This window comes from Salmo trutta, chromosome 20 (genome assembly GCF_901001165.1).
Source record: "Salmo trutta chromosome 20, fSalTru1.1, whole genome shotgun sequence".
NCBI lineage: Eukaryota > Metazoa > Chordata > Actinopteri > Salmoniformes > Salmonidae > Salmo > Salmo trutta.
The window spans coordinates 51708417-51722176 of record NC_042976.1 but is presented as its reverse complement, the minus strand read 5'-3'; the positions used below and the strand labels follow the sequence as shown (position 1 = coordinate 51722176).

Here is a 13760-nt window from a genome sequence, read left to right as displayed (position 1 = left end):
ATTTTTACTAAGATTAAATGTCAGGAATTGTGAAAAACTGAGTTTAAATGTATTTGGCTAAGATGCATGTAAACTTCCGACTTCAGCTGTATATAAAAATTGGACGATTAATCGGTATTGGATTTTTTTGTTTCTCCAATAATTGGTATCGGCATTGAAAAATCATAATCGGTCGACCTCCAGACAGGACTGTTGGACTACCAATTGGATACAACAAAATTGGGGAGAAAAAGGGGTAAAATAATAATATATTTTTTAAACTGAACAAAATTATAAGCGCAACATGTAAAGTGTCGGTCCATTGTTTAATGAGTTGAAATAAAATATCCAAGAAATGTTCCATATGCACAAAAAGCTTTTCTCTCTCAAATGTTGTGCACAAATTTGTTTACAGCCCTGTTGGTGAGCATTTCTCCTTTGCCAAGATAATCCATCCACCTTACAGGTATGGCATATCAAGAAGCTGATTAAACAGCATGATCATTAGACATGTCCACCTTGTGCTGGGGACAATAAAAGGCCAATCTAAAATATGCAGTTTGGTAAAGGAAGATACATGACATGGACAAAAGTATGTGGACACCTGCTCGTCAAATATCTCATTCCAAAATCATTGGCATTAAAATGTAGTTGGTCCCCCCTTTGTGCGTAACAGCCTCCAATCTTCTGGAAAGGCTTTCAACTAGATGTTGGAACATTACTGCAGGAACTTGCTTCCCATTCAGCCACAAGAGCATTAGTGAGGTCGGGCACTGACGTTGGGGGATTAGGCCCACAGTCAGCATTCCAATTCATCCCAAAGGTGTTGGATGGGGATGAGGTCAAGGCTCTGTGCAGGCCAGTCAAGTTCTTCCACAACGATCTCGACAAACCATTTCTGTATGGACCTTGCTTTATGCACAGTGGCATTGTCATGCTGAAACAGGAAAGGACCTTCCCTAAACTGTTGCCACAAAGTTGGAAGCACAGAATCGTCTAGAATGTCATTGTATGCTGTAGCGTTTCCCTTCATTGGAACTAAGAGGTCTAGTTCGAACCATGAAAAACAGCCCCAGACCATTATTCCTCCTCAACCAAACTTTACAGTTGGCACTATGCATTTGCGTTTCCACTGATGCAGGGTCCAATGGCAGCAAGCGTTACACCACTCCAGCCGACGCGTGATGGTAATCTTAGGCTTGTGTGCGCCTGCTTTAGAACTCGGCAGTCCCGCTCTGTGAGCTTGTGTGGCCTACCACTTCGCAGCTGAGTCGCTGTTGCTCCTAGATGTTTCCACTTCATAATAACAGCACGTAGCAGGGAAGACATTTTGACAACCTGACTTGTTAGAAAGGTGGCATCCTATGACGGGACCACGTTGAAAGTCACTGAGCTCTTCAGTAAGGCCATTCTACTGCCAATGTTTGGTTATGGTTTTCGGATGGCTGTGTGCTCGATTTTATACTGTCAGTAACGGGATGAAATAGACTAATCTAATAATTTGTGTTAATATAGTGTATCATGACTCGCTTAAATCATTTGCGTATCAGGACTTGCTTGAATCATTTAAGTATCATGACTTAACTCACTATGTTTCTAACTACAGCACATCTTAAAGAGATAGCAAAGGACAGGTAGGCATATTTCAAAGGGAGACATATACATGAGTCCTTACTCAGCAATGTATCAAGGCTCTTGGATGGAAATGTCAATTTCATTTTGTTCTCATTCTACCGTTAACATGAACACTGTACCACATGAACAAATTATACATTTCTACACTCACACAACCAACTGTACGTCGTACACAAGTAGCTTTTATAGATGGAATTGAAATACATTCGCCTCCAGCGGAGGTAATTGGCATGTTCGAATGGTTTTGCTGTTAACACACACACACACACACACACAATATGACATTATGAACAATGTGAACTGTGAACTACAAGATTTTCCATCAATGTTTCGACCTTCTGTTTAGATCAAAAGCTGCCTGTGATTGCCTCCACTTTCCAATATCTGCAGAGGCAGTTTGGATCCAAAAACTGTAATACCTATACTGAGTTCAAAGATTTGCATGAATACACATTTTGAATAGATTATTCACCTTCAATTTGTTTTTCCATTATTTCCAATTAATTTGAGCATGACAATTGTCTACGGGCGCGGCAGACTGTGAAAAGGAAAGGATTAACAATGTCCCAGGGAAGATCATGCATGCATGGGCACTGTGTGTCAAGGTTCCCCAGGAAAGTATCATTGATATACGGCTTGTCAGTTTTGCCTGGATTTTCAGTTAAAAAAAAGTTATAACAAAAAAATATACACTTAAATCATAGTTTGTTTGATTGATTGGTTTGATCGATCGATTGATTGATCATTTGATTGACATTGGTTTAAGGAAATACCCAAAAGTCTATCCGAAACATTTCTGGTTGAGATGTGGTAGCATCACAGTGGAAAAGAATACACATTACATCACATTCAACCATTCAAATGCTGCTCTCTACCATAAACACTGATCATATACATGAAATGAACAGTGAAATATACAGTGAGCAACAAAAGTATTAGGACAGTAACAAATGATTTGATATTTTGTCTCTTTACTCCAGCACATTGGATTTTAAATAATATGACTGAGGTTAAAGTGCAGACTGTCAGCTTTAATGTGAGGGTATTCATCCATATCAGGTGAACTGTTTCGAAATTACAGCACTTTTTGTTAATAGTCTTTCCATTTTAGGGGACCAAAAGTATTCGGACAAATTCACTTCTGTGTGAACATGTTTCTAAACACTTTTACATTAATGTGGATGCTACAATGATTACGGATAATCATGAATGAATCGTGAAAAATGATGAGTGTGAAAGTTAGATGCACAAACACACTATACATTGCATTTGAAAAGTATTCAGACCCCTTGACTTTTTCCACATTTTGTTAAGTTACAGCCTTATTCTAAAATGGATTACATCATATTTTTTTTCTCATCAGTCTACACATAATACCCCATAATGACAGAGCCAAAACTGTTTTTTTTTTTTAAATGTCTGCGCATTTATTAAAAATAAAAAACAGCAACATTTACATAAGTATTCAGAGCCTTTACTCAGTACTTTGTTGAAGCACCTTTGGCAGCGGTTACAGCCTCTAGTCTTGTTGTGACGCTACAAACTTGGCACAGCTGTATTAGGGGAGTTTCTCCCATTCTTCTCTGCAGATCCTCTCAAGCTCTGTCAGATTGGATGGGGAGCGTCGCTGTACAGCTATTTTCAGGTCTCTCCAGAGATGCTCGATCTAGTTGAAGTCCGGGCTCTGGCTGGGCCACTCAAGGACATTCAGAGATGTGTCCCGAAGCCACTCCTGCGTTGTCTTGGCTGTGTGCTTAGAGTCGTTATCCTGTTGGAAGGTGGAACTTCACTACAGTCTGAGGTCCTGAGCTCTCTGGAGAATGTTTTCATCAAGGATCTCTCTGTACCTTGCTCTGTTAATCTTTCCCTCGATCCTCCCAGTCACTGCCGCGGAAACACTTCCCCACAGCATGATGCTGCCTCCACCATGCATCACTGTAGGGATGGTGCCAGGTTTCCTCAAGACGTGACAGTTGGCATTCAGGCCAAAAAGTTCAATATTGGTTTCATCAGACCAGATAATATTGTTTCTCATGGTCTGAGAGTCCTTTAGGTGGCTTTTGGCAAACTCCAAAAGGCACCAAGTGTGCCTTTTACTGAGGAGTAGCCTCCGCCTGGCCACTCTACCATAAAGGCCTGATTGGTGGAGTGCTGTAAAGATGGTTGTCCTTCTGGAAGGTTCTCCCATCTCCACAGAGGAACTCTGGAGCTCTGTCAGACTGACCATTGGGTTCTTGGTCACCTCCCCTGACCAAGGCCCTTCTCCCCCAATTGCTCAGTTTGGCCGGGTGGCCAGCTCTAAGAAGAGTCTTGGTGGTTCTAAACTTCTTCCACTGTGTTCTTGGGGACCTTCAATGCTGTAAAAAAAAATTGGTGCCTTGACACAATCCTGTCTCGGAGCACTACGGACAATTCCTTAGACCTCATGGCTTGGTTTTTGTTCTGACATGCTCTGTCAACTGTGAGACCTTATATAGACAGGTGTGTGCCTTTCCAAATCATTTCCAATCAAGTAAATTTACCACAGTTGGACTCCAAGTTGTAGAAACATCTGAAGGATTATCAATGGAAACAGGATGCACCAGAGTTCAAATAGAGTCTCATAGCAAAGCGTGTGAACACTTGAGTAAATGAGGTATTTCTGTTTTTTGCTTTTAATACATTAGAACCTGTTTTCGCTTTGTCATTATGGGGTATTGTGTGTAGCTTGATGAGGGAAACAATAAGGCTGTAAGGTAACAATATGTGGAAAAAGGGAAGGGGTCTGAGTACTTCCCAGATGCACTGTATACACAAAAGTATGAGGACACCCCTTAAAATTTGTGGATTCGGCTATTTCATCCACATCCGTTACTGACAGGTGTATAAAATCGAGCACACAGCTATGCAATCTCAATAGACAAACATTGGCAGTAGAATGGCCTTACTGAAGAGCTCAGTCACTTTCAACATAGCATCATCAAATCTGCCCTGCAAGAGCTGCCCCGGTCAACAGTAAGTGCTGTTATTGTGAAGTGGAATTGTCTAGGAGCAAGAACGGGTCAGCCACGAAGTGGTAGGCCACACAAGCTCACAGAGCGGGACCACCGAGTGCATAGCACGTAACAATCGTCTGTCCTGGGTTGCAACACTCACTACCGCATTTAAATGGCCTCCGGAAGCAAAGTCAGCACAAGAATTGTTCGTCAGGACCTTCATGAAATGGGTTTCCATGGCCGAGCAGCTGCACACAAGCCTAAGATCACCATGCGCAATGCCAAGCGTCGGCTGGAGTGGTGTAAAACTCTCCGCCATTGGACTCTGGAGCAGTGGAAACGCGTTCTCTGGAGTGATGAATCACCCTTCACCATCTGGCAGTTCGACGGACAAATCTGGGTTTGGCGGAGGAGGAGAAGGAATAATGGCTGCAGCTGTTTTTCATAGTTCGGGCTAGGCCCTTAGTTCCAGTGAAGGGAAACCTTAACGCTACAGCGTATAACGACATTCTAGAGGATTCTGTGCTTCCAACTTTGTGGTAACAGTTTGGGGAAGGACCTTTCCTGTTTCAACATGACAATGCACCTGTGCACAAAGCAAGGTCATATAGAAATGGTTTGTCGAGATAGGTGTGGAATAAATTTACTGTCCGTCACAGATCCCTTACCTCAACCCCATCGAACACTTTTGGGATGAATTGGAACGCCGACTGCAAGCCAGACCTAATCGCCCAACATCAGTGCCCGACCTCACTAATGCTCTTGTCACTAAATCTAACCACATTGAAAAGTCCTTTCTGTGAATACTCGTCTGGTGGAGCGCTGCATTTGCATATGATGCAGGAGACACCTTGTTAAAGTTCACCAACCGAGCTCTGATGAGTGCCCCTGTCCCCCTGTTTGTGTGTTTGTCAGCATGTGTGTGTGTGTCACCAGCACTGCTTTTTCATGTTAATTGCACAATGAGTCATGATGGAACACAACAGCCACACAAAGGTGAGAAATGAGAGATCAGTTAGTAAGTTGGCCCCCATATTCTGACAATATCTGAGGCTATTCCACCTCAGTATATTTCACCATAGATATTATAAGTCACTGTGGAACCCTGGTATGGTGGTAATTATTATCATGCAACAACAATCAAAGTAATGAAACAATGACGATGTGATGAACCATGTGACATATCAATATTTTAGCTAGAAGGGAACTCCCCTCCAATCTGAGAATGTCACTTATGTAATGTGATGTAGTGGTAAAAAAAAGTGAGCACACACTGAAAGGTGTATACACATCATTGGCGTATGTTCACGCTCCACTACATCCCTAGTGGTGATGTCATGTGATACTAAACACAGGAGACACACAGGAAATCACAACTGCAAAAGTTAAGTAAAAACTAAATATAATAATAATATTGTCTGTTGCTCTTCTGTTTTGGCCTGTGTCCAGCAGGTCTCGTTATGTACAGTCCAGATTAATGGAACTTGTGTGTGTGGGTCAACACTTAATAGAACCAACACTTATGTTGACCAACAGTTGTTACTGGAGCTTAAACCACACAGGGGCCATTCCAAAGTTCATAAAGTCCAAGGCAATCCATATGTAGGGAATGTTGAAAGTGGGAGGACTGTAGACCAGCTTTAGTTTCCGGATGGATACAAAGGATTCAAGGATCAAGGCTTGAGCACCATTGATTCACAATATTGGGAATGTCCAGGTGTCAATACTAAATTAATTGAAAATACTCTGCATTAATTTTGTCTGGCAACTGTATAGATTCAGCTTGACTCTAGAATCCAGTATCACTTATTCTTAGGCATGAACATGTTTGATACACATTGGGGTGAACTATTATTGTAATACCAGATTCAATTAAATATAATGACACTGCCCATATTTCAAGTCGAATAAATCGAAGGCTGCTCTGGGAAAAGTCTGAACAACAGGTCAATAACCTAAAAGGAAAACCAGAACTTACTTGTTTGAGTTTCTTCAAGTCTTCATCCAACTCTAGATTATCAAGGATGACGGCCACGAAAAGACTGAGCAGAATCTGCAACACAACCACAAGGGATTTATGAGAATACTTATTTTCAAATGATATGGAATGTTCCTAGATGCTGAAAACTAACCACCGAACTACAGCTGTTTTTTTAGAGGTTAGTGTCATGGCATCGCCAGATGCTTTTTCTGAAAATGAAATAAGCTCCCTATTCGTATTAGCGCTGTGTTCTGTCCTCAAAACATCCTCTGTGTCTGGCTGTGTCTGAGTCACCCCCAAAGCAGTCTGTGGTTTGTTATCTCATATCTTCCACTATCACAGGCCCAATGTTCAAATGTCAATGCTCAAGTCCTCAACTCTGATTAGCAGTCAAAAGCAGTGTCACAATCAACCACATCTGGGTTCAAACAGTTTTTTGTTTTGTTTTAGCATACTTTAGTTGCACTTGATTAAGCTTACCTAGCTAAATGAAACCAATGGAACAGTCCCAAAAATGTAAATCCTATGAACCCAGGTCTGCAATCAACACAGCTGCTGATTGGAGTCATGCTGTGCGGTTGTGGATCATTTTGTCCACCCGTACGACAGTGTCCATTTACTGAAATACACTGTAGGTGCTTTCATGGTTTGATTAAGTCAAAACTACAGCCATAATCGACAATTGGAGTTAACATTTTCTGATCTGAAAACAGATTGACTGACTGATTATATAAATGCCATTGGGAGAGGCAATTTGTTTGGACATAGCTACAATTTAATTTGAGTTGAAATTATGTATTTGTCACATACCGAATGCAACAGGTGTAGACCTTACAGTGAAATGCTTCCTTACAAGCCCTTAACCAACAAGGCAGTTTTAATTTGAATCATATCTCAACATCTCATATTGTATTTTATGTCAATCATCCACAGACAAGGACTCATTAAAGAGTTGCTCATGCTACTACTACAGAAAGAGTTATACGGTTCACAAGCATTTTACTTTGTGGCTCATTTGGTAGAACATGGTTGACCATAGGTGATGATTTTGATTCCATACAAAAATATATGCACACATGACTAAGTTGCTTTGGATAAAAGCGTCTACTAAATTGCATATATTATATATTACTACCTTTTTGTCTATGAGGGTAAAATGTATCAACATTCCACAACCACATAAGCCAAACTAACATTCCACACTTCAAACACACATCAATCTTCATGAATGTTATCAGTTTGAAATGTAAATAGACATTTTTATGCGTTTTGTATTGCATTTTACATTGTATCATGTATTGTATTATGCATGTGATACGTTGGGATACGTGGTTGGGATACTGCACTAGCTGTGGGTCGCTCTGGATGGCAGCGTCTGCTGAACGGCTAAATTGTCATGTCAATGTAGTGCTATGTATGTGTATTTATGTATATTATTTGTTGTGTTTACTGTTTGGACACCAGGAAGAGTAGTCGCTACCAAATACTAAATGTCTAGTTGGAAATTGAATGCAGGGGCAAGCTTTATGGATGCTATTTTGGATGTGACAAATTCTATCAATGATACTCCTCGAGCTCAATATGTTTGTTACAATGTGCAGAGTCATCATCCAAGTCCTTAAAGGATGTCCTGTTTATAGGATGATATCACAATGCTGGGGAATGAGATCTCTAACACCTTATTACAGATCTGGGTTTCAAATACTCTAAAAATCTTATCAAATATGTTATTTGTGCCCGTTTGAGCTTGCCTAGCTAAATGAACCAATAGAAAAGTCTGAAAACTGCAAACCCCGCCGATCTGGCACTCCAAGCAAGGATAAATTCCATGCAATCAAACTCACAATGCAAGCAAATGTATTTGAAAGGACAGTTCAAGTATTTGAACCCATGTCTTTCTTATTCTTCTGAGAAGAATATCACAATGCATATTTAAAATAGAGGGGGATGTTGATTGAAAAAATCTGTATTATTGGTACCGGTGTGAGTGGTGCTATTTGAAGTTTTGTTTTGTAAAATGTTTTAAAATGTCCTGTTTTTGGTTGAATGAACCACTGAACATAAGATGTCCCTTCACAGGAAAATTGTTTTATTGGAACTTGAACATCAAGGTGAATCTCCATTTCTCCCTTACCACCGTTATGACATAGCCTGAATGGACCAACTGCACCACAAGGAAATTAGCATAGAGATTCAAATTCCTAATTCTATGGAAACCATCAATGCGTTCTATATTTGCAACTTTATAGAGACAAATTCGAGATTCTCCTCAAAAACAACCAAACCTTGTGCAAGCTTGATCCTTGTAGTTGCACATTCTGGATGAAACTGAAGAGGTATTCCATATTTGGCTCTGTTTTTAATCTAGTATTTAATGTTTGCTTTTGTGCTGTAGGCTACAGTGTCCTTGATTGACTTTAAAATTAAACGTATTGTTATTGTATTTTTATCAGGTCAGATGAGGACAGTGACAGTGTGACAAGGGTCGCCCGGAAGAGGACACAGGATTCAGCTCTTTGCCCAGAAGGTTCTCAGTCTCAGGGAACCAATCGGAAAAGACAGAGGGTTTGATGAGGATAGGGACTCAACTGACATCAACCAATCTCCCCAAAACCTTTCATGTAGTCATGGTGGGCGAGCACCATTTCATTGCATGTTACATTTCTCTTGATTTGATGCTGACATTTACTAAATGTACTACTATTATTCTTAGTCTTCTTACATTATGAAAAATGAATTAGACCTGCAATCTCATTGTGGGTATTTTAATGGCTATCATTTCTTGAGATTGGATTTGAATATGTAGCTAATGAAAATGCATCTGACTGACACACTAAACTAAGATTGTTTAAACGCTTCACATAAAAAAAAACTGAAATATATCCACTTCAAAATACATGTGAATATACAGTACATGTGTATCTATCAATCTGGGAGAAAGGGTGCGTATGCTTTATAGAATCCGAATAGAATCCATCCTTGCTTTTAATATTGTGGGGTGCTTTGGTGCTCTAGGGAACACTAGTCAGAATCCATTGAACAGGGTAATACAATTTAGTGGGAAGATCATTGGAGAAAGCCAGGAACCCCTCAGTGACATCTATAAAAAAAACAAGTGAGGAAGAAGGGGGACAAATAGCTTTGGACATTATGCACACAATCCATGACCAGTCAAGCCCCCTGCCCTCCGGGCTCATATATAGATCTCTGGCATACAAGTCTAAGTCTAAGAGAGAAGCTTTGTGCATTTGATGACCTAACATGGTGGGTGATGAACATGAATTTATTTGTTACTTCAATGTTGCAGTCATGACACAAGCGATGCTGTCAAATCCTCCCACATGTTAATAGTTTGACCAGCTGTTTTAATCAACTGGTATTGTTGAAAGTGGTTATTATATTGGCTGATTTGCTAGCAACAAACTATTTAGCTAGCTTTTAGCCGAGTGTTTCATTTGCAAAACGATCTCCTCTAAAGTAATGAACAGTGTCCTGACGAGAGAGTTAACCTTTCTATGCCAGGCGTATTTGCGCATAATCAGCTCATTGTTATGGATATATCCAAATACATTTTACAGGAAAACAGCTTAAACAAATGCAGATGCAGTTACTTTGCTGTTATTCTGACTGCACTGTTCGACGTGACTGTGTTAGTCGTAGTTGGTTAGCTGACAAACAAGGGATAAGAACGATGCCAGCCTGCACAGTAATTGAAGCAATCGAATGAACGACTGGGTCACATCCATATATATAGAACAAAAATAATGAACAACTGGGCAATGGACACTGGCAACGCACTAACAACCAGGTTTGGTGGGAGGATGAAAAAGTATGAATTTCAATGAAAACATGTAATTTCTGCCAGTAAATGTGTGCTTTATAATTGCTTTCTTTGGCAACCGTGGTATAAGCAGGATAAATGTCTCCACTCAGTACAAAAAAAGTGGATTTCCACAGGTGTGGTCATTTAAATATGCTAAACGTGTTTTGTTTCATTCTGTGGAGAAATTTCTGTTAGCTAAATTAAGTTCTGTCTGTCTTTTTAATTCTGTGCTCTGTGCTAGGTTTTAAGTAGGCCTGTTGTAAAATAAATATCATTAGCCTATTGCTGTCATTTGTTGGGTATGGTAGGCACTAGCCTTTCTTGGTAATTACTGCAATATAGCCGGTTCAAAACCTTTGAAGGTTTAAAACCCCCTAGAGTCTACCGACACACCGGTGCATCAAGCTAAGCAACATAGTAAAAAAATCAAAATCTGTCAGTTTAAGCAAGAGATATCAGTTTGTTTTTGCATGGGCTGCATCTCAATCTACAATATCCGCCTATGTCGCTTTCCGCATCTGCGGTGGAAAGTGGCAGAGACACAGCTCTGTTTGTCAGACCAGGAGACATCCCGAAAATCGGTCTTCTCAGGAAAAAGTCTGTAGCATCCGGATGGTTTGGTCTACAACTAATATCTCTACAGAAAGGAGAGACTCTCACGAACACAATGGTGTTCTCCCTCTTGCTCTACGACCACCACAAGTGTCAGAGGACTCGTCTAAAGGCAACCCATACAAATTGATGGAAGTATGGAGGTAAGGTGTTAAATATACTTTCTTATATCTCCTAGATATAGGACAGACACTTCAACCTTATTCCTAATGATACATTTTTTTGACAATTTTTTTGCCATTTATGAATGTGTTGTTTAATGCGTTTCTATGGGCTAGTAGTAAAGGCCAAATTCAATATTTTTTCCCCCAAAAAATGTTGTATACCAAAAGAGGTCCAATTTTAAATCAGATAGCTAGATGATCCATGGTATGACCTTAAAACAATTACATATGTCAGCTTAGAACCCCCCCCAATGGCTTAGACTTTCAAGAATTAAACCAGTTCAGCCAGTAGGTAGTCTGGTAGTTCAAAGCATTGGACTAGTAATCGAAAGATCACTGGTTTGAATCCCTTAGGTGAAGAATAGGTCTATGTGCCTATGAGCAAGGCACTTAACACTAAGTGCTCCTGTAAGTCCCTCTGGATAAGAGCGATTACTAAATAACAGCAATTAAAATGTATGTTTTGTTTCATTCTGTTGAGCCATTTTCTTTGGCCAAATTAAGTTCCAACTGTAATGTTGTGTTTGCCGCAATATAATTTCCTGCTCGTATTTTTCCTATAAAAATTGGCTTGATTACTTTTGATATTATCCTAATAATGTTTACAAACTTTTAAGGTTTGGTGTAGTGTGGCTATTAGGCTATTATACTGCAGGCCTGTGATATGAAGGCAGTGCGCACTGGTGCTCCATCTGTCACAAGCTGTTCAACTTCAGGTGAGGAAGAATGTTTTAGGCCTACCAGAGTTACTCTTATAATCTAACAATACAATGCTTATCTTTATAAAAAATATTCAGATAAAAAATGTGCCTCCTTTTGTACGCCCAGATCTGTATAGCATAAGCAGTAGCCTATCTGACAAGGATAATTAAATGCATGTCTGTGTCATAGCATGCCGCTGGCATATCTCTATCTCTCAGGGGCTAGGCCTAAACTTCTTTTCCTTTATATAATTGTTTTTATATATTAATATCATACAGTGAACGCCTAAGTCTATAGGCCCATGCATGGAATGCCGTTAGTGTTCAAATCTCTGACAGCTGAACTGTGAAGTGGACAATTATTATTTTAGGAAAGTAATAAACAAAAAAACTATAGGCTATTAAGTTTTGTAATGCTACACATCGAAACACAAGTAGCGGTATTTTTGTAATTTTTTAAAGGTTGTTTTTAAAGACACGTAAATGTGGCTCATTTGGCCAGTATCACCTGTTTGTTGACTGGCTGCCTGGGTGGCATGTTAGTGGAGTTGAGCGGTTGGAAATCCCTCTCATTGTTCATGAAAAAAAAGACTTAGTGCCTTTGAATTCATTTTTAGAAATCTGAGTTTGGCCAGTCTGTGGCTTCAGGCTAATGCGATGGTTCCTGGAGAGCTGGCCAGCAGCAGAGACTATCCTCTCCTCACTTGCAGAGCCACTGGGGATGACGCTAAACACCCTTTTGGCCACTCTTGCCAGGATGGGCAGAGATGCAGTTGTTTTTTTTCTTTTTCTATAGGTAGGCCTAAAAAATGTTGTGCAAAATAACGCAGTGACCACGCTCCTGGAGGTCATGGAGGCCATGGTGTGCGAGCACGATGAAGAGTCCCAGAGCTCCACCGTTGAGGTCCCCAGAGGGCCTGACTGTGCCCTTGCAACTGTGATGGTGTCACCAAGGGTCAGCTGGTTCAGGAGCATGGATTCAGACACAGTAGGGAATGAACCAGTCAGCTCCCAGCCAGAGAACTCACCCTCCAAGAGAGAGGGATCAGAGGAGGACGCCTCTATGAAGCCAAGCATCTCCAGAAAAAGAGCCACTGAATAGGACACTTCTGGTTGCCCAGGAGGCTTTCAGCCAGAGGGCCTGCCCTCCAAGAGGAAGAGAAGGTCAGAGGACTCTGACAGTTTCCTTGTCCCTATGGTGTCACTATGGGTCCCCTGTAAGATGATGAGGGAGCTCAACCCTTTAAGTTGCATATCCTGGATGAAACTGAAGAGGTATTCTATCTCAATCTAGTATTTCCTATTTGTTTTGATGCTTTTATTTTTATTCCTATGTAGGCTAGAACATGGGATTCAGATCCTTGTCCAATAAGTTCTGAATCTCAGGGAACCAATCGAAAGAGACAGAGGGTCTGATGAGGATAGGGACTCAACTCAAATCAACCAATCTCCACAAACTTTACATGTAGTCATGGTGGGCGAGCACCATTTCATTGCATGTGGTTGCATTTCCTAAATGTATTAACATTATAATTTTGTCATTATCATCATATTGACTGAATAAAAATGTAATACACATGCAATCTGTCCTTGTGTCTCATAGCCTTTGGCTATTATTACTTTTGATTGGATTTGAAAATGTAGCTCAATAAAAATTCATCTGATTCAAACACTAAGCTAATATTGTTTAAAATATTAAAATTCAAATAAAAAAATGATATACTTCAAAATAAATGTGAATACACATATTTAAAAAAATGATATGCAACTGGAGCTATGTAAATGGCTGTTGTTAGGTTTGAATCCACAGGTGGCCACCTTGTGTAACCATACAGGTCTGTGTGCGACCGGACACAGCACATTCATTTGATGGAAAAGTTACTGGCCTGT

The 13760-nt window shown here is 40.2% G+C and overlaps 1 protein-coding gene across 7 annotated transcripts in view; it reads right to left on the bottom strand.

The window, feature by feature from the left end:
• Window positions 1-13760, bottom strand: part of nalcn (sodium leak channel, non-selective) — a 336159-nt gene that overhangs the window by 108217 nt on the left and 214182 nt on the right. For all 7 annotated transcript variants that reach the window (XM_029703654.1, XM_029703656.1, XM_029703658.1 and 4 more), the window contains one exon: window positions 6568-6642. In XM_029703654.1, the coding sequence (XP_029559514.1) occupies window positions 6568-6642 (75 nt within the window). The remainder of the gene's footprint in view (window positions 1-6567; window positions 6643-13760) is intronic.